The sequence below is a fragment of the Hyla sarda genome, chromosome 2 (genome assembly GCF_029499605.1).
Source record: "Hyla sarda isolate aHylSar1 chromosome 2, aHylSar1.hap1, whole genome shotgun sequence".
Classification (NCBI taxonomy): Eukaryota; Metazoa; Chordata; class Amphibia; order Anura; family Hylidae; genus Hyla; species Hyla sarda.
Window position 1 is genome coordinate 334,135,076 of NC_079190.1, and position 20,951 is coordinate 334,156,026.

At 43.4% G+C, this 20,951-nt stretch overlaps 1 protein-coding gene across 9 annotated transcripts in view; it reads right to left on the reverse strand.

Moving 5' to 3' along the window:
• MAPKAPK2 (MAPK activated protein kinase 2) overlaps nucleotides 1–20,951 on the reverse strand; it is a 767,506-nt gene that overhangs the window by 17,759 nt on the left and 728,796 nt on the right. For all 9 annotated transcript variants that reach the window (XM_056557994.1, XM_056557995.1, XM_056557991.1 and 6 more), the window contains 3 exons: nucleotides 12,070–12,209; nucleotides 1,423–1,487; nucleotides 347–426 (listed from right to left, as the gene is read on the reverse strand). In XM_056557994.1, coding sequence (XP_056413969.1) covers nucleotides 347–426; nucleotides 1,423–1,487; nucleotides 12,070–12,209 — 285 coding nt within the window. The remainder of the gene's footprint in view (nucleotides 1–346; nucleotides 427–1,422; nucleotides 1,488–12,069; nucleotides 12,210–20,951) is intronic.

Sequence of the window (20,951 nt, forward strand, 5' to 3'; positions counted from 1 at the left end):
TTACGGAATTGTTATGTATGAAAGTTGCCTTCTGACTAGCGCCCACCAAATTGCATAGGGATCTGTTCATACTTGTGCTTGTAGATTTCACTGTTACTGCTAGCTTTCAGATATTTGACAGTAAGAACCATTCATTTCATATTCTTTACAGTCCTTTAAATCTGTTTAAAACCAGAGCTGCCGAAGCAGTCATGGCTCTGTTTTGAGCAGAAGTCACAATGTAGGAGTGAACAGGGTCTTACTAATCTAAGGTAACATCTATATAAAGTCACTCACTGTATGTATGGTATCTTTTAAAGTAAGAGTGACTTGCATATGTACAGTGATATTTCCAGTGGACACATACCTTAACATCTCTGTGAGCAATATTGATTGAGTGTAAATACTGAATAGCCTCTCCAATGCTTTTCATGATGTCTGAAGCCTCTGCAATAAAAGAAGGGAGGGGGGGGGGTTAATTAGTCCCAGATGGTTTTAGATAAAAAAAATAAAAACACGAATGAATGAAAATCACACTTTTCATTTACTAGTTAAAGTGGACAAAAAATAAATAAAAATACCTCCCATTCTACAGCACCTGTAGACCTGGAGCATCACAACAGATACATGCCTTTTCTACCACTATAGCATAGTAATGAGACATCCACACCTTGCACTAACATGAGAACATTGCACAGTTTCAGGAATAGCAGCATACCAAATTCTATAGGGCAGTATTGAGCAGTCTAAGCTGCATATTAAGCCTGGGGTATGAGAATATTCACTATAAACTCCTGTAGTCTCTGTCTACCATTGGCTTTCACCTGCTACCACCCCCTCCTCTATTCATAGGCTTATATGCGGCAGCTCACATTTTGGCCTAGATTTGAGAATCTGTGCAAGAGGAAAAATTGTCTGGTTTTGGCCACAGGAAACAATAACTCAGGTTTCATTTTACCAGAGCTCGATTATATATGAGCACTTCGCTTGGTTGCAATGGACAAATCACTCCAGCTTTTCTCTGACAGATTGATAAACCTTGGCCTCTGTCTCCTCTTTCAAGTTGGACTTGAGCATTTTTTCGACAGAATGATGAGTAAGGGGACAGGGAGCAGGAAAGGAGTCGAGAAAGAGCCCATTTATCCATGATAAGACATTTTCAAATTAAGATTGAATTATTCAGAGTTTGTTGTAGAATATGCCATTAAAGTATCCGACAGATGTAGGTCTCACTTTTAGAACCCTCACCTATCCCCCCCCGACACTTCCACAGTGTAGCTCGCAGTGTTACGCTGTTAATGCAACTCCCATTAACCTCTATGGGAGTTACATAAAATAGCCAAAGTTTTTTAGTGCCCCAACCACCTTCGGCTGCTGCAAGCAGTGGATATACAGATATGCCATAAATACGTTTTCATTTCTAGAAAGAAGAAAGATGCATACCTCTTTCAGTGAATGCTTGGTCACCGCGATCTTGAATTCGACTGAAGAGCTCACCACCATCCAGACTAAAAGACAGATATCGGACATTAACAACTTTGGTTTAAGGTAAAAGATAATCTAGACCAATAGGCATAGGCTGTGATGACAGGCCACAGACAAGGACCCAATGCTGCACCTTAAAATATAGTAGATACGTAAAATTAAGTTTAATTCCCTCCCTAAAAACCACTATGAAAATGTATATTGCTATTTAAAAAGCCCTTTTTTATGAACTTTAATTTCAAGGGTGAGAAGACACCTTGCAGCAAGTTGAAAAAACATTGACATTTCATTGACACTTGTGAGTGATATTTCCTGGCTCCTAGGTAAGGGCTAAAGTGTGGTACCTAGAGCTGCAACGATCGATAAAATCGATTAAATTTGATAAGGGATTAGTTATCGACGAATCTAGTTATCGAATAATCGCCCGAATCGTTGTCCGTGGCCAGAAGGCTGCTGCAGGCAGGCGGTCAGGCACGAGTCCCGAAAATCCCGCAGCATCCTCAGTGACAGTCTCAGGCTGAGACTCTTAGCTCCACCCTCCGATCAGTGTTACCAGTCAGGAGGCTGCTGCTCCTCCCCCGCTGCCATTTTACCTGTATTTCCCCCATTCAGCCCATGAGGATCAGTGACCCTCCATTTTCTGCTGCTGTCCGCTGCCACCTGCCACCGCCTCCAGGGCCCCATACGGTAGGCTGAGGTTCCAATACAGCACACACTCCCTGTGCTGCGGCCCTGTCGGCCAGTGATCCTCCCAGGGCCTCCATCCGTGTGTGTCTGCAGTCTGCTCTGCATACTGCCGACAGAACATTGCACCACAGTGTCTTCTACAGACCTTAGGGTGCAATGCTCTGCATACTGCACATACCCCCCATGTGTATAGCAGTGTGTGCAATTATTTATATATATATATAAAACTCAACATGTGTGCGTGTGTGTGTGTGTTCCACAAAAACTTCCTAACGGCTAAAGATATTAACATGAAACTTGGCACACGTTACTTATATGTCAACAACAAACATAGGATAGGTGATTTAACCCTTACTCACCCCCATTTGCCAGGGGCAGGGTTTATGTTTAAAGTCCCATGCAAGTCAATGGGAAATATATGTTACTGCATAACTTCCAAACGGCTGGAGATATTTCCATGATACTTGGTCACATGTTACTTATATGTCCACTAAAAATATAGGATAGTTAATTTAACCCTTAACTACCCCAGTTTGTGAGGGTCAGGGTTTTTGTTTAAAGTCCCATGCAAATCAATGGGAAATTTATGTACGGCTGGAGATATTTCAATACCCGGTACACATATTACGGGTCGGGATGGGAACTTGCAAGATCATGCTTGGTTCTACAGAGTACATCCACACCATCAGAATGCCTCTTCTCTGCAACTGGTAACAGTGTGAAAGAAGAGAGCTAGCCTCAGTCCTGATCATGTGGACATGTTGTCTTTTTTACATTCTAATACAACATTTTTATAATCATGTTACTTTTAAGCTGTTTTAATATGGCCTTTTTACATAGTTTTACAAGTAAAATCAGTTAAACAACCTTGTCGTTTTGGTGTTTTTTCCCGATCGATTAAATAATTGGCAACTAATCAATTATTGAAATAATCGTTAACTGCAGCCCTAGTGGTACTCTATACACTTTATTTCCAGATAACCAATGCTCTGCAAGTCTAATATAACAACCATTCTCTCTACAAGTACGCTACAATATATCCGGCTGGAGTCCATGTTGTTTAGCTTACACCTTGTTCACATCTTCATTTAACCTCTTAAGGACGCAGGGCGTATGGATACTCCCTGCACTCCGAGTCCTTAAGGACGCAGGGCGTATCCATACGCCCGTGGGAATTCCGGTCCCCACCGCTAGCCGGTTGGGGACCGGAGCCAGATGCCTGCTGTAATCGTTCAGCAGGCATCCCGGCATATCGCCCAGGGTGGTCATTATACCCCACCATGTCGGCGATGGCCACAGATCGCTGGAAAATTCAGTCCAGCGATCTGCGGCTATTTCGGGTCAATCGAGTCTCCAGTGACCCGGAATTACAGGCTGTTCGGGGCAGTCTCTGATGGCCCCGAACAGCCAGAGCCTGCAGGGGTGAGGTGGCACTGGTGCCACCTCACGATCGCCCTGATTCGTCGGCCGGATTACCGGCCGACCAATCAGGGCGCCTGCTGCGGGTGTCACTCCCGCACACGCTCCGCCCCTCTTCCGGAGGACGTGAGCGGGAAGAAGACCCCGGGTGCTGGGGACCCCGATCCCCGGCGTCCCTGTTGGGATCGGGGCCCGAGTAGCGACGGCCGCGGCGAGGGACTGTCCTGCGACGGAGAAGCAGGAAGTGAGTGACAGCCTCCTGCTGTTGCTTAGCAACAGCTCCCAGCATGCAAAAAGGGCATGCTGGGAGCTGTAGTTATGCAACAGCAGGAGGCAGACCACCACAACTCCCAGCATTCCCTTATGGGCATGCTGGGACTTATGGTTTTGCAACAGCTGGAGGCACATTTTTTCTATGGAAAAGTGTACCTTCAGCTGTTGTATAACCACAACTCCCAGCTTGCACAAACAGCTAAAGTGCATGCTGGGAGTTGTAGTGGTGCATCTGCTGGTTGCATAACTACAACTCCCAGCATGCCCATTGGCTGTCGGTGACTGGTGAGAGTTGTAGTTTTGCAACAGCTGAAGGCACACTGGTTGTGAAACTCAGTTTTTTTTTTTACCTAACTCAGTGTTTCACGACCGGTGTGCCTCCAGCTGTTGCAAACTACAACTCCCAGCAGTCACCTTACACCATGCACCGTACATGCTGGGAGTTGTAGTTTGCAACAGCTGGAGGCACACTGGTTGTGAAACACTGAGTAAGGTCACAAACTCAGTGATACATAACCAGTGTGCCTACAGCTGTTGCAAAACTAAAACTCTCAGCATGTACAGTCTGTCAGCGCATGCTGGGAGTTGTAGTTTTGCAACAGCTGGATGTTCCCCCCATGTGAATGTACAGGGTACACTCACATGGGCGGAGGGTTACAGTAAGTATCGGGCTGCAAGTTTGAGCTGCGGCAAATTTTCTGCCGCAGCTCAAACTGCCAGCGAGAAACTACTGTGAACCCCCGCCCGTGCGACTGTACCCTAAAAACACTACACTACACTACCACAAAATAAAATAAAAAGTAAAAAACACTACATATACACATACCCCTACACAGCCCCCCTCCCCAATAAAAATGAAAAACGTCTGGTACGCCACGGTTTCCAAAACGGAGCCTCCAGCTGTTGCAAAACAACTACTCCCAGCATTGCCAGATAGCCACTGACTGTCCAGGCATGCTGGGAGTTTTACAACAGCTGGAGGCACTCTGTTTGGGAATCACTGGCGTAGAATACCCCTATGTCCACCCCTATGCAATCCCTAATTTAGGCCTCAAATGCGCATGGCGCTCTCACTTTGGAGCCCTGTCGTATTTCAAGGCAACAGTTTAGGGTCACATATGGGGTATCGCCGTACTCGGGAGAAATTGTGTTACAAATTTTGGGGGGTATTTTCTGCTTTTACCCTTTTTTAAAAATGTAAAATTTTTGGGAAAAGAAGCATTTTAGTTTTTTTTTTTTACATATGCAAAAGTCGTGAAACGCCTGTGGGGTATTAAGGTTCACTTAACCCCTTGTTACGTTCCCCGAGGGGTCTAGTTTCCAAAATAGTATGCCATGTGTTTTTTTTTTTTGCTGTTCTGGCACCATAGGGGCTTCCTAAATGCGGCATGCCCCCAGAGCAAAATTTCCTTTCAAAAAGCCAAATGTGACTCCTCTTCTGAGACCTGTAGTGCGCCAGGAGAGCACTTTTCACCCCCATATGGGGTGTTTTCTGAATCGGGAAAAATTGGGCTTCAAATTTTGGGGGGTATTTTGTGCCATTACCCTTTTTAAAAATGTAAAACTTTTGGGAAACCAAGCATTTTAGGTAAATTTTTTTTATTTATTTACATATGCAAAAGTCGTGAATCACCTGTGGGGTATTAAAGGTTTACTTTACCCCTTGTTATGTTCCCCGAGGGGTCTAGTTTCCAAAATGGTATGCCATGTGGGGTTTTTGCTGTTCTGGCACCATAGGGGCTTCCTAAAGGTGACATGCCCCCCAAAAACCATTTGTCGCTCCTTCCCTTCTGAGCCCTCTACTGCGCCCGCCGAACTATTAACATAGACATATGAGGTATGTGCCTACTCGAGAAAAATTGGGTTTCAAATGCAAGTAAAAATTTTCTCCTTTTTACCCCTTGCAAAAGTTCAAAAATTGGGTCTACAAGAACATGCGAGTGTAAAAAATGAAGATTGTGAATTTTCTCCTTCACTTTGCTGCTATTCCTGTGAAACCCGTAAAGGGTTAAAACGCTTACTGAATGTCATTTTGAATACTTTGGGGGGTGCAGTTTTTATAATGGGGTAATTTATGGGGTATTTCTAATATGAAGACCCTTCAAATCCACTTCAAACCTGAACTGGTCCCTGAAAAATATCGAGTTTCAACATTTTGTGAAAAATTGGAAAATTGCTGCTGAACTTTGAAGCCCTCTGGTGTCTTCCAAAAGTCAAAACACGTCAATTTTATGATGCAAATATAAAAGTAGACATATTGCATATGTGAATAAAAAAAAAATTATTTGGAATAACCATTTTCCTTACAAGCAGAGAGCTTCAAAGTTAGAAAAATGCAAAATTCTCAAATTTTTCATCAAATTTTGGGATTTTTCACCAAGAAAGGATGCAAGTTACCACAAAATTTTACCACTATGTTAAAGTAGAATATGACACGAAAAAACAATCTCTGAATCAGAATGATAACTAAAAGCATTCCAGAGTTATTCATGTTTAAAGTGACAGTGGTCAGATTTGCAAAAAATGGCCGAGTCCTTAAGGTGAAAAAGGGCTCAGTCCTTAAGGGGTTAAAGTTTTCCATTGCTCTGCTCCATAACAGGATGCAGAACAAGGAAAAATTATATTGTGCCAGATCTGCTGCGTATCGAAATCTGTGTAGATTTAGAGTGGCACAGTTGCCCACTGTAACCAGATTGTGGCTTTCATTTTTAAAAGAGGACTCCAAAAAATTAAAACCATCTTGTTGCTATGGGCAATTGCCCCACTAAATCTACACCAGTTTTGATAAATCTCCACCAATGACTATGAATAGCAATTTTTTCCAGGCATTTACTGCAAACTGTGACTGAAGCGAACAACGGAAATAAAAACTCTGCTTCCTTCATTAGAAGTGTTTGTAAGGCTGACCCCCAGCTGGATAGGCTAACAGTGGGATGGTGTCAATAGTTTCCCAATGAATCTAAAGATAATCTGTCTGCTGCAATTAAAGTACCAAACTGATCAAGCTATTACACAGATGATAGGAAAAGAAGACTCAAGGTCTCTCAAATATCTGTCTGCGCTTCCAGAATATAAAGTCAGAATCAGACCAAGGCCCTGAATGCTGTGGGCTTGAATGTCGCTTCCCTTCTCTGACCCTGCTTGATTGACAGGCAGCTGGAAGCCGAGCCCCGAGAATCAATTAAGCAGGGACAGAGAGGGGAAGCCCTCAGCACTTCAGGGCCTTAAGAACACCTGACTCTTGACACCAGGACACCTTGTCCTAACAGCTAACAGTCTACAGTTTAGAACAGGAATTGTACATGACAGATTCCCTAAATTACAAAAACACATGAACGTATACTAGTCTGAACAATGATAAAAAGACACTATTTTGCCCTCCAAAATGGGAATAGAGCCACAGGGAGATATTCGGTGTATATGCCTGAAGTTCTAAACATTAGGTAAAGTGTCTTACAGAGCATTGCCTAGACCCTAGAAGGAATACATCTGTATCCGCTTCCCAGCTGAGAGCAGGCACAGCTTATATACATGTTTGCAGTCACAATGTAAACTAAAAGCATTAAGAGTCACAGACAGCAAACATCTGGAAAATCCTATCAATTTGGGTAAACTCAGAAACATGAAACATGTTTTTTTTTGTCTTTTTCTATTTTCTCATTGCAATTTTTTTATTTTGTTAAATTTTTATTTAATTATAAATTTTTTTATTTAATTATGGAGGTTGCCATCCTGCCTAAGCTGTTTTTAACAACATTTAGAGATATGCTTTCCTAGGATAATTCTAAGAAGATCATAATGTAAGATTTAGGTGATGTAACATAAGGGAAGTTTAATTAGGTTATTTGCATATGCAAAGTTATTAATAGTTAGAAAATGGCTTGACAGCAACCTCCCCCAGTTACAAAATTGTCTGACTTTGCTACATAAAGTACCGTACATAATTATGAACAGATACTGGCAGAGACCTCTAGGAAGAAGTCTTTAGAGTTCCATAGGATTTTTTATAAGTGGTAATCGAGGTTTATATGACTTTCTTTTCTCCTAATCCCTCTAGGGTGGGAATATTATGTTTAGCCGCATGTTTGGTGGTATTTATTTTGTTTACGCATATTTATTGTTATTGTACATTGAAAAATAAAATGTAAAATATATAATTTTTTTTATTTTATTTTTTTAAAGAGGACCTTTCCCATTCAGATTAATTTTTAGACACTGTTGGACATTCTCTGTGACCTTCACAGAGGTCAATCTACAGGGAGGTTGAGCTCTGCTGTGAATGGTGGTGGGTCCAGTGTTCGCTCTCTACTGGTGTCCCCTTTTACTGTATTACCGTCTGCTCTGATAAGAAAGGAATTACAGGGAAATCCTCTGTACAGAGCAGAAATTTTAAGCTTAGTTTTAGGCCTATTGGCCAGAATAGAAACTGCAAGATTTCAAATGATAAAATAGTTAAATGAGAAATTAGAATAAACGTCACCAACATTTTAAATACAATTAACATAAACACTTGATTTAAACAATAGGTCATTTTCTAAATACACATTCTCTTTAAATGCAAAATTCCAAACAAGGATGACATATTGCCCCTGATCTTCAGACCTTTTTTACATGCTGCTAGGTTTTTGCTCAATCCTGTAGATCTCAAGCCGCTGGAATGTTTAGTAGAATACACAGTACTAAATCTAAGTTACCTGTCTCTTTTCCCTCACCCACCATGGATGTCGCAATGTCAGCCTAAAGGTACTAATGCATTGCAAATATTTTCATATCCAGCTTAGTTGGCTCAAAAAACTGTTCCGAAACACCACAGAATTAACAAACATTTTTACTCAAGGAGTACATTCATTTACATGGGTAAATGTGCTGTCAAGAAATTATGGCCCAACAATGACATGAAGGGGATGTTTCCAATGGGCAATGATCAGGAACAATTGCTCCTAGGATCGTTTGTTCGCCCAATCATCAGTCTGTGTAAAGGCCCTTATGAATATCGGGAAACTCTTTGAATTTGCTTTCATAGTCTTGTTTATATTAGTTTAAGGTCTATGATGTTATCTGGTATAACAACTCACATTTTACTTAAGATTAATACATAGAGATATGGGTCCACTTATGAGGAACATAGCTACTTGCATCACTATAACCAAACTGATCATTTCTTATCTCTTTGCTTAACCCCTTAAGGACTGAGCGATTTCACGTTTTTGCATTTTCGTTTTTACCTTGCCTTTAAAAAAAATCATAACCCCTTTAAATTTTGCACCTAAAAATCTGTATTATGGCTTATTTTTTGCGCCACCAATTCTACTTTACAGTAACATTAGTCACTTTACCGAAAAATCCACGGCGAAATGGAAAAAAAAAATCATTGTGCGACAAACTTGAAGAAAAAATGCCATTTTGTAAATTTTGAGGGCTTTCGTTTCTACGCAGTACATTTTTCAGTAAAAATGACACCTTATCTTTATTCTGTAGGTCCATACGGTTAAAATGAAACCCTACTTGTCATTTTCTGAGCCCTATAACTTTTTTATTTTTCTGTGTTCAGGGCGCTATGAGTGCGCCGTGATCTGAAGTTTTTAGCGGTACCATTTTTGTTCTGATCAGACTTTTTGACCACTTTTTATTCACTTTTTGTGGTATAAAAAGTGATAATGCGCTAATTTGGACTTTGGAATTTTTTTGCGCGTACGCCATTGAACGTGCGTTTTTAAAAGCGATATATTTTTATAATTCGGACATTTCGGCACGCGGTGATACCACATTTTTATTTACACTGTTTTATTTTGTTACTAGGAAATGCTGAGTGATTTAAACTTTGAATTCAGAAGGGAATACCTGAAAGGGTTAACTTTTTATTTTTTTTTACACACTTTTTTTTGGCAAGCTCATAGCTCCTATAGGGACCTATGAGCTTGCAATGGCTCATTGCATACACAGATTGTTGCCTTGCCGTTGCATGGCAACAAGCTATGTAATCGGCGGTTGATTGCTCCAGCCTGTAACTCAGGCATGGAACAATCAATCAGAGCCTGGACGCCGACGGATGAACGTAGGGACCTTCTTCTCTCCGGGTAGCTGATCGGGGCATCGCGATTTTATCGCGATGACCCCAATAAGCCCGACTGAGCAGCCGGGAAGCATTTACTTTCACTTTCCATGCGGCGCTCAGCTTTGAGCGCCATATCGGAAGGGTTAGTAGCGCGTGGCCGAACGATTGCGGCCGCGTGCTATTAGCCGCGGGTCCAGGCTGTGAATAGGCGCCGGGACCATCCCGCTATGACGTGGGGTCCCGCCGGGACCCCGCGTTAAAGACGGACCGGACTTAGGACGTACTCATACGTCCTAAGTCCTTAAGGGGTTAATAGAAATAAACAGTTAAACGTAGTTGTCCGATGAAATATCTTATCCCTTATTCACAGGATAGCGGTCCAAACCCGCAATCTCCGGGAGCCTAGCTGTCAGAGAGGCTCTCCGTGATCAGATACTTATATAGGAATAAGATATTTTTCACCGGACAACTCCTTTAATAGGGTGAAAAGTTGACCGTTACTATTAATTCTCTATAACTTTCTATCTGGATAGTACTGGTTTGGCTTTTACAAGTCCACCACACTGTGGCAAATTCCAGTGTTTTCCGCAAGAAGAATGTAAGTCAGGAAATACTGCTGTGGGTGTTGACATCAAAGTCTTGTGACAATAAGGGTACTTCCACATGAGATGGGCAGTCTGTAGATGAATACACGTCGTATAGAAAATGCAGTCACAGATTTTAAACGGACCCACAGCGCCACAGGTGTACTGGAGATTCTATCAGCCTTATGGCGGTAAACAAGGGGAAATAATGTGCAAGTGTTTCTGTAGAGATTTAGAGTGATTTTTTACTACCGTATGATTGTGATTAATTAAAAGGTGATTAAGCCACAGGCAGCATGAAATAAGAATCAGGCTTCCTCATTACAATGAGCAGCAATTTATTCAGAAATGCTACAGTGTTTAATAGACAGTATAGTTTAAAGCTGAGCCATGACTGACAGCTCTCTCTATACAGAGAGATCCTTGTCTTTAAAAGGGTTACTCCACTGCCCCAAGCTTTCAGAACATTGTGTTCCGAACGCTGGGTCCTGGCTGCGGGGGTCGTGATGTCACGGCCATCGTCCTCGTGACGTCACGCCACGCCCCCTCAATGTAAGTCTATGGGAGGGGGCGTGGCGACTGCCACGCCCCCTCCCATAGACTTACATTGAGGGGGTGAGGCGTGACGTCACGACCCCGGCAGCATGCACCCATCGTCTAGAACACAATGTTCTGAGCGCTGGGGAAGTGGAGTACCCCTTTAAAAGTCCACCGGGCTGAGAAGTTGCCTGGTACAGCTCAGATAACTTTTCCCTATATCTCCAGTTTGTTTAAAACCCTGATTCCTGCGAAACATCACATTATTCAGAGCATATCCGAGCACATTGTACTACAGATACCTGCACCAGTTTCATGCTGCACCTGGTTCTCTCTAAAATCTCATCCACAATCCTACTACTTCAATATATTGCATGTTTTCTGTCCTGTGTGGTCTTTTGTGAAAGTACAACAACACTAAGGGCCGCTTCACATCTATAACACAGCAGTACACAGAGAGATATATGTTTAAACAGTACCTAAATCTATGCTGTGGTATACCCATGGACTTCTATTAGGGGAAACGTTGGAAAAAGTATGTCAGTTTGGACCTGTCTTGTCTTTGTTCCCTGTACATCTGTGTACAAATTGTCTTGTGGGATAGAAAAGTTCTGCATGCACAGTCCAGTACCGCCAATAAAAAAAATAAAAAAACACTATGAGCGCCGCGGTCTTAAAATTAGAGGTCCGGTGTGAGGTGCGAACCACGTCCGCTCTGCACCTTACTGGCCCTGCTTGCCCGATGCAGGGCTAAACACATGAAACATTTACTGCATGTCCCTGGCGATAGGATTTCCACATCCCTATATCACAAAAACATTAAGCCAAATTGGTCTTGTTTTGGTACATCCATTTGTGGAATACAGGCCAAGAACGCCTATCACAACTGTCGGTAGTAGTTTAGGGACAGTGAAACATCAGAACAGAATGGCCACACTGTAGTCAGGGAATAATAAATCCATATCATCTAAATCCCGGCATATATTCCCACAGAAAACAATGGTACGTAGATTTCATGCAGCTTCTCAGGAAACACACCACCACACTTACCATTCCATTATAATAAGTAGACATTTTCGTGACTGGTAGAGATTCTCATACACATCGATAATCTTTACTATGTGCGGGCACTGAGATGCCCTCCAGTGCAGCTCCACTTCCCTGCGGGCCTTAGCACAATCCTGCAGCATCTATGGTGGAGAGAGAAAAATAAAAGTATATGATTACACATGACATTTTGTTAAAAAAGTAAATAAAATTAAAATAAAAAATTGGGGCAATTTTAAAAGAGTAGTCTACTGAAAAGTATTTTGAGTCCGTTGTGCCTGCAAATAAACTAACTCCCCTTCCTCCGTTCCCCCGTAATGCTGCTACAGCTGTTCGGTCCTCCGGTCCGGTCTTCCTTTTTCCTGTGCACGGATCAGAGACCTCGCTGTTGCCGGTGATAATCCACAGTGTGACAATCCGTACACGCAGGAAGGAAGAAGACCAGACTGGAGGACCGAACAGCTGTAGGCGGCACTAGGGGGAAACGGAGGAAGGGGAGTTTGTTTATTTTCTTTGTTTTGCAGCCTGGGCACAACGGACTCTTAGTCGGATACTTTTAAGTAGACTACTAACAAGTCTCTCTTAAAAGCACTGTTGCCTAGAGTAACCAATCATTGCTGTGCTGTAATTAGTTGCTATGGGCGCCAACAATTTTAAGTAATTTCAGCTTCTTTTTAAACACTGCACAAAATTTTTTAGCACGTGGGCGTCTCTCCCCGGGGGCTACCATAGAGCTCTAGACGTATGTAGGACCCAGCTATCATGTATTCTGATTAAAACCACCAAGAGGCAATCAAAGAAAAGTGCACAACCACAAATGGGCAGCCACATTTCCAAACATACAACACAAAAAACATACGGTGAGGATTTCCAACCAGAATAAAATTAATGTGAAGGTGCATACTGCCATGGCTGCAAAGCAAAAGCACACAAAACATACAGCAACACTCTACAAATGCTGAGAAATATGAGTACCAAATATAAAGAAGTCAATGACGTCTGCACCAAATCCACAGCATAACTGGACATGCTATGGATATAAAAACCGCAATGCATGTCAACTTGTGTGAATGTGGTCCATATTTTTTATGCAGGGTACGAATAAGGTTTCTACAAATTCCAGCCATTCTGCCGCTACTGTAATAAGCTACAGATATTTCATGTGATTCCACTGCAGGAAAATCCACCACATATCCTACCTGCGAAAAGCATATCATTGTAATAGCTTTAAATGAAAGGCAACTACTGTCTGGAAGAAATGTACATAAATGTTGGATCTAAATCACAGGCACCAAAAAAAATCACTTCAGGCCAGAGGTTCCAAAACTGTGCACCCTGGGCAATGCAGATAGGACAGCTGAGCGAGTACTGTTACAAGCACTTTTTTTTCGCAGTTTTTAAGTGCTCACTCGAAATTAAACATACTGCAGGGTACGCTAAAAGGCACCTAGTGTGCCCCGATGCGTCTCTATTCTGACTTTTCAGCACAGGCAGTGTCAACTTTACGAAGCTGTGTGGCGGGAAAGGAGAGATGTTTCGGGGAGGATGGCAATGTTTAGAAGGGACCTAACTAATAAATGCGTTTTTCAAGGGCATATGTTGTGACTTTATAGAGCCTTGGAAAAATCATCATACGCCAAAAGGAGTCACACAAAAACCACAGATTTAAAGTGTAGCCGTCAGATCCCACAAAAAAAAAAATAAATAAATAAAAAAAAATGAATATTATATATATATATATATATATACATACAAACACACACATATACATATACATATATATATATATATATATATACACACACACATACATACATATATATACATATACATGTTATTCAGTACCTAATCCTGACCATGTAAACTAATTTTTATGCCTCTGTCACCTGTATTTATTATAAAAAATAGCTCATTAGCTCACAGTGTTAGAAATCCTCTCGGGAAGGAGGCGTGTCCCTCCCTTGTAATTGGTGTGTCTGCTCATGCAGTCTTGTCAATGAGTCATCTCTTGTCCATGACTCCTAGACAAACCTGATGCTGTCGCAGGAATAGTTAGTGTCCCAGTAGGTATGGGGACCTCCTAGTAGTGGGATTTTAAGAAGCAGTTTTCTTTTTTGAATATATAAAATTTTTTAAACAACCATATTACAAAAAGGTCTTTAATTTTCATCAGTAACAACATAAAAAAAACTTTTATATCTGACAGTGCCCATTTAAGCATTTAGGTCTTTGTTGGCAGGAGATATTGCTTTATATTAAAGCATATGTACAACACCCTCTACTAAAGCTAAATAATGGTTGTAAATGCACCAATAATTGGTAGCCAGTGGGGAGTATGAGAAAGGCATCTAACTCTAAACTTCTAAAAGGGATAAAACACTAGGGGGGGGGGGGGGGGGGCGTTGTGTAGTAGAGGACTGCAATGAGAAGAGATTGGGATCCCGCAGGTCCATCAGAAACAGAAATAAAACTTGTGGGAGTGGGCGGTTTTGAGTCTTCAGCGGGCAGGAGAGAGCATACAGCGAGTTCTGCTAAATCCTGCACAGTCCAGCAAACCTCTGAAATGGGGCAAAAAAGGGGCTCTATCTAAAAACAGCGACAAAATGTCAAGGGAGCAATTAAAAGGGCAATAAAGATTGTATGTAGTGAGTGCTCCATTCTCTTCTATCATATTTAGATAGGCTGTAGTGTGTTAGAAATGGAAACAGGAGGCACTGGTGATTGACAGTGCAAGGAGAGTATGCTCTAGTATGTTCTTTTACAACCACTGAAGGCTGTTCTCAGAGTTTATCTAAACCAGAATACCCCTGTAAGACTAAATTACTTTTTGACCTCCGATAAAATTAACACCTGTTTAAAAAAAAAAAAATAAATAAATAAAAAAAATCAAGAAAATGAAGGGTTCCAAAGAAAAATGAAGGGTTCCAAATCCAGAGGCGCAAATCAGAAGGCACACAGATTTTCATTGGAAACTAATGGCAGTCTGCCAAGTTTATTTGGTAAAAGTTAGGACCTTAAAACCTCAAATGTCAATAATTTGCCAATCTTTGCGTTCTCTGGCATATGCCAAACATCCTGCACAATGTTGGGCTGTAAGCACAACCCCCACCTGTGGACATCGGGCCCTCATACCACCCTCATGGAGTCTGTTTCTGACCGTTTGAGTGGACACATGCGCATTTGTGGCCTGCTGGAGGCGCAAAGGCGGAGGTAGCGGTCCTGCTGCTGGGTTGTTGCCCTCCTATGGCCTCCTCCACATCTCCTGATGTACTGGCTTGTCTCCTGGCAGCGCCTCCATGCTCTGGACACTACGCTGACAGACACAGCAAACCTTCTTGCCACAGCTCGCATTGATGTGCCATCCTGGATGAGCTGCACTACCTGAGCCACTTGTGTGGGTTGTAGACTCCGCCTCATGCTACCACTAGAGTGAAAGCACCGCCAACATTCCTATTCAAAAAGGCAACATATGCCGCAAAAACCACAAATGTGAACCTCTTCTAGAATGCTTCAGTACACCAGAACATAAGCTCTGTGGCTTATCGTACGGTAAGGACTGTATTGTAGGAACATTCACTTCCTTGGAAAATGTAGCCGTTTGGAACGTGTGTGTAATATTTTCTATTCTTCCGATTCCTCTTTTCTAAGCAGAAGTTATTTCCTAGTTCCAGGAATGTTCTGTTCACGTATACATACTTCCTCAGCTAAATAAAGAAGTTATCAAAGCTTGTATTCTGAACAGAATGATACATCCACTTTAATAGCAGGAGTAAATATCACCAGACAGACCCTACAGTTCTCAAATACAGGACTAAAGAAGTTTTTCTCTATGGTCCCTGTTCTGGAAGATGTGCAACACTGCCTTTGCGCAAAGATACAGGTCAGCTTGACCAAGAAGATAAGGAGGCAGATTCCACATGCAACAATAGCACACCTTAAAAGAAAACTGTCAGCCAGTTCACCCACACTAAACCCAATACACTTTGTTATAGTGTGGGTGAACAGGAGTCCATACACGGGTCACTTACATTTTTCAGGTTTTCTTGCCGCAGAGTTGTTGTCCGCTAAAGTTCCGTAATTTTGGCCTTCATTTGCACTCTGAAGGCGGGTCCCTTTGGGTTTGGGTTCCGGAGGAAGGAGCCTGCCCCCCTTGCTCCCATTTTTATTTTCCACCTGAGCGCAAAGCTGTGTCTGCAGAGCACATGCGCTTAAGATATTACCCAGCTCTCGTGTCCTAATGACGTGAGAGCTGTGCGTCGGGAGAGCGCTCTGCAAAGTGTAACTGCACATGCGCCGATCCCTCACTACACCCGGAAGTACCTCTTTCTGAAGTCTCGCTAATCCCGACTTTCGGGTGTAGCGAGGGACCAGCGCATGTGCAGAGCACTCTCCCGATGCACAGCTCTCACGTCATTAGGACGCGAGAGCGGGGTAAAATCTTCAGTGCATGCGTTCTGTAGACAGAGTGTTGCGCTCAGGAGGAAAATGAATATGCGAACAAGGGGGGGCAGGCTAAGACCCCTTCCTCCGGAACCCAAAGCAAGGCTGCTGGCGGGGGTCCTGCCTTCAGAGTGCAAATGAAGGAAAAAATTATGGAACTTTAACAGACGAAAACTCGGCGGCAAGAAAGTGTTGGTGAACTGACTGACAGTTTTCCTTTAAAGGGGTACTCCACTGGCCAGCCATCGGCTGTGTTCGGAACATTTAGTTCCGAATGCTGTGCGCGCACTGCGGGGGTTGGCCATGCCCCCCTTGTGATGTCAGGCCACACCCCTAATACAAGTCTATGGGAGGGGGCGGTGTGAGGTGAAAAATTAAGACCTGTGAAAAAATTGGACCGCCCCTTTCCTAAGTTTGCCGAAGCTAGAAGGGGGAGGAGCAAATGTGCCGAAGCTACAGCGGGGGGGGGGGGGGGAGCGAGGGCAGAGTGGGGAGGAGCCATGGGTCTGATTTTTTCACCGCACGTGGAGGGCAGAGACATGGGTTTGATCATTTCACTGCACGTCTGCAGATATTTAAGCCTCGCCCCCTCACCCCCCTCCCGGAGGATGGAGAGCACCAGAGCGCAGCCCTGTATAATACAAGACAGTGCAGGGGGAGAATGAGGACATCCACAGCTCTGTACATATAGGACCTAACATATCACAGGGAGGTTTGATGTATGAGCCCCGTGCATCTCTGCTTCCCTGTATGAGCCCCGTGCATCTCTGCTTCCCTGTATGAGCCCCGTGCATCTCTGCTTCCCTGTATGAGCCCCGTGCATCTCTGCTTCCCTGTATGAGCCCCGTGCATCTCTGCTTCCCTGTATGAGCCCCGTGCATCTCTGCTTCCCTGTATGAGCCCCGTGCATCTCTGCTTCCCTGTATGAGCCCCGTGCATCTCTGCTTCCCTGTATGAACCCCGTGCATCTCTGCTTCCCTGTATGAACCCCGTGCATCTCTGCTTCCCTGTATGAACCCCGTGCATCTCTGCTTCCCTGTATGAACCCCGTGCATCTCTGCTTCCCTGTATGAACCCCGTGCATCTCTGCTTCCCTGTATGAACCCCGTGCATCTCTGCTTCCCTGTATGAACCCCGTGCATCTCTGCTTCCCTGTATGAACCCCGTGCATCTCTGCTTCCCTGTATAGACCCCATACATCTCTGCTTCCCTGTATAGACCCCATACATCTCTGCTTCCCTGTATGAACCCCGTGCATCTCTGCTTCCCTGTATGAACCCCGTGCATCTCTGCTTTCCTGTATGAACCCCGTGCATCTCTGCTTCCCTGAATGAACCCCGTGCATCTCTGCTTCCCTGTATGAACCTCGTGCATTTCTACATCGCTGTAAGAACGCTTACATATAAATGCACAGGGTTCATACAGTGATGTTCATGTCCTGTGAAAACCCCATTCATTTCTATGTCCTCTTTATGGGGCTAATGAACACACCATGAAAAAGCAGAAGTCAGCACACTAATTATATATATATATATATATATATATATATATATATATATATATATATATATATATATATATATATATAGGGTCAGTACTTTCCTCAGGGAGAGGACACCTCTTCAGGTGTAACGGAGATTCAGGTTAGGCCATTTAGCACTCCGCAGGCATTCTGGGTAGGGGAATATGCAACGCAGCTCATTACACAACCTTTTCAGGTAGTGTTCCCTGGTATCAGCTTAGCTCCTGTTAAGGAATATAAAAAGCTGAACGGGATATATGCCAAGCCAGACTACTCCCCAAAAGGGAAGTTTCAACCCATCTGCAGACAGCTGTTTCGGGGTTTTTGCCCCTCGTCAGTACAGAGCAGGGTGATCTGGCTTGGCTGTGGTGAGAGGCCTGAGGCTTTAAAAGGGGTCAGTACTTTCCTCAGGGAGAGGATGCCTGCGGAGTGCTAAATGGCCTAACCTGAATCTCCGTTACACCTGAAGAGGTGTCCTCTCCCTGAGGAAAGTACTGACCCCTTTTAAAGCCTCAGGCCTCTCACCACAGCCAAGCCAGATCAACCTGCTCTGTACTGACGAGGGGCAAAAACCCCGAAACAGCTGTCTGCAGATGGGTTGAAACTTCCCTTTTGGAGAGTAGTCTGGCTTGGCATATATCCCGTTCAGCTTTTTATATTTCTTAACAGGAGCTAAGCTGATACCAGGGAACACTACCTGAAAAGGTTGTGTAATGAGCTGCTTTGTATATATATATATATACACACATACACACAGCACACTAATATAACTCAGCTCTGGTTGGGATACACTGGCATACACACACAAAAGGGACTACAACTTCCAGCATGTGTCATTCAGGAGTCTTGAGTATGTGGTATAACATCAGCAACACTAGGAGCTGTGGACGTCCTCATTCTCCCCCTGCACTGTCTTGTATTATACAGGGCTGCGCTCTGGTGCTCTCCATCCTCCGGGAGGGGGTGAGGGGGGGGTGAGGGGGCGAGGCTTAAATATCTGCAGACGTGCGGTGAAATGATCAAACCCATGTCTCTGGCCTCCACGTGCGGTGAAAAAAATCAAACCCATGGCTCTGCCCTCCACGTGCGGTGAAAAAAAAATCAAACCCATGGCTCTGCCCTCACTCCTCCCCGCTGCAGCTTCGGCACACTTGCTCCTCCCCCTTCTAGCTTTGGCAAACTTCGGAAAGGGGCGGTCCAATTTTTTCACGGGTCTTAATTTTTCACCTCACAGCGGAACGGATGCCATGCCCCTTAGATAGGCTTACATAGAGGGGGTGTGGCCTGACATGATGAGGGGGCGTGGCCCGATGTCCCAAGGGGGCGTGTCCAACCCCCGCAGCGCACGCACAGCATTTGGAACATTAGGTCCGAACGCAGCCGGAAGGCTGGCCAGTGGAGTACCCCTTTAAGCCTATGCCAGGTACCACTTCATAAAGAGAACGTAGAGAACAGAAAAGGCCTCAGAAGTCTCTGCTTGTCCGTACGGCACAAACTCTATGCCAGTAATTGGCATATATGTAGTCATTGTTGCAAGCCCAGCAGAAAACACCAAAGTGGCAGGGAATTTATATGTGAATTTTGTTACACCAGTTCCAGTCTACAGGAAAATCCCTAAAATATCCCAGAAATGCTCTTTAAATGCAGTTTTGCAGTCTATACAAATTATGACATCGTATAAAGCAGCTAAAAATACTAGAGCAAAAAGTTTTGACAGCCATCTAAGATAAAAAAGGTGATGTACACAAATCTGTATGCTCATATGTATTCTTAGGTTGTGGTTGGTGTAGTAGCTCAGCCACATTTACTTCAATAGAGCTAAGTTGTAATACCAGACACAACCCATAGACAGGTGTGGAGCTGTTGCTGGAAGAGCAGAGACCTGTCAAACATTTTGATTGGTTGCGGTCTGGGTTCTGAGACCCCAACTAATTGCTAGAACTAGTGGGAAGAAGCCATCGGCTAAGTGCTTTTCTCCCTGTCTTGCTGTGTAAGATGGGCTCCACAAACTTAAAGAAGAAGTCTCCTGGAGACAATGGAAAGACAAGGGCTCAGCTGAGTACTTCTTGCTCATTCTACCAATCTGTGGTGGTCTCAGCACTCGACAAATTGCAACTTTTGACAAGTCTGGCATTTCATTTTTTTTTTCTTTGAATGACTAACACTCAGGTTTTCCTCAGATATTGAGCGGCTGAGTTATTATATTGATTTAAGTGCACTGTTCATATCTGCATTGGAAGTGCTGTTCAGACTGGCTACTGCAGGTCCATCATATAGGAGGAAGGATAGCACAACATGCTGCGCTATTTTTCTTATTAAAACAACAGATATTAAAAAACAGTACCTGTTAAAAGTCAATGGGGTCTGTTGGGCACTGTTGGTGTCTGTCGTGTCACATCTTATGTTTTTCTGCTCCTATAATTGAACAGAGCCTAAGAAGGATAGAGTTCATATCCTTGCACACTACGCAAAGGTCTAGACTATTTATATCACATATGCATACACACAGCAGGCAAACTAAAGCTGCCTACTCAAAAGACCAGAAGAAGAAAAGGCAATGTCACATTAACTCTTGGATCAACAAGCAAATTCACCAGACCACACAGGATACAGGGATATACATGAATTGGTCAAAGTAGTCCCCTTACAGTAAGAAATGTGGTCGGCCCCTCAAACATCTAGATCATGTATGAGCTGATGTGGAAAGAATTCATCACCTAGGTGCTGACGTAACACCGCGGGCGGAGGTTACATGCCACCGGCAAAGAATAAGCATGTCGTGGAGGTAGTCAACCTGAAGAATGATGGGAATTTGTTGCCATTTATACACACACAAGGTAACAGGAATGGTTTATGGAGCCATTAGATAAACTATATTAACTAGAACAGGACGTTTTAATTCTTTACAACTGAAAAAAATATA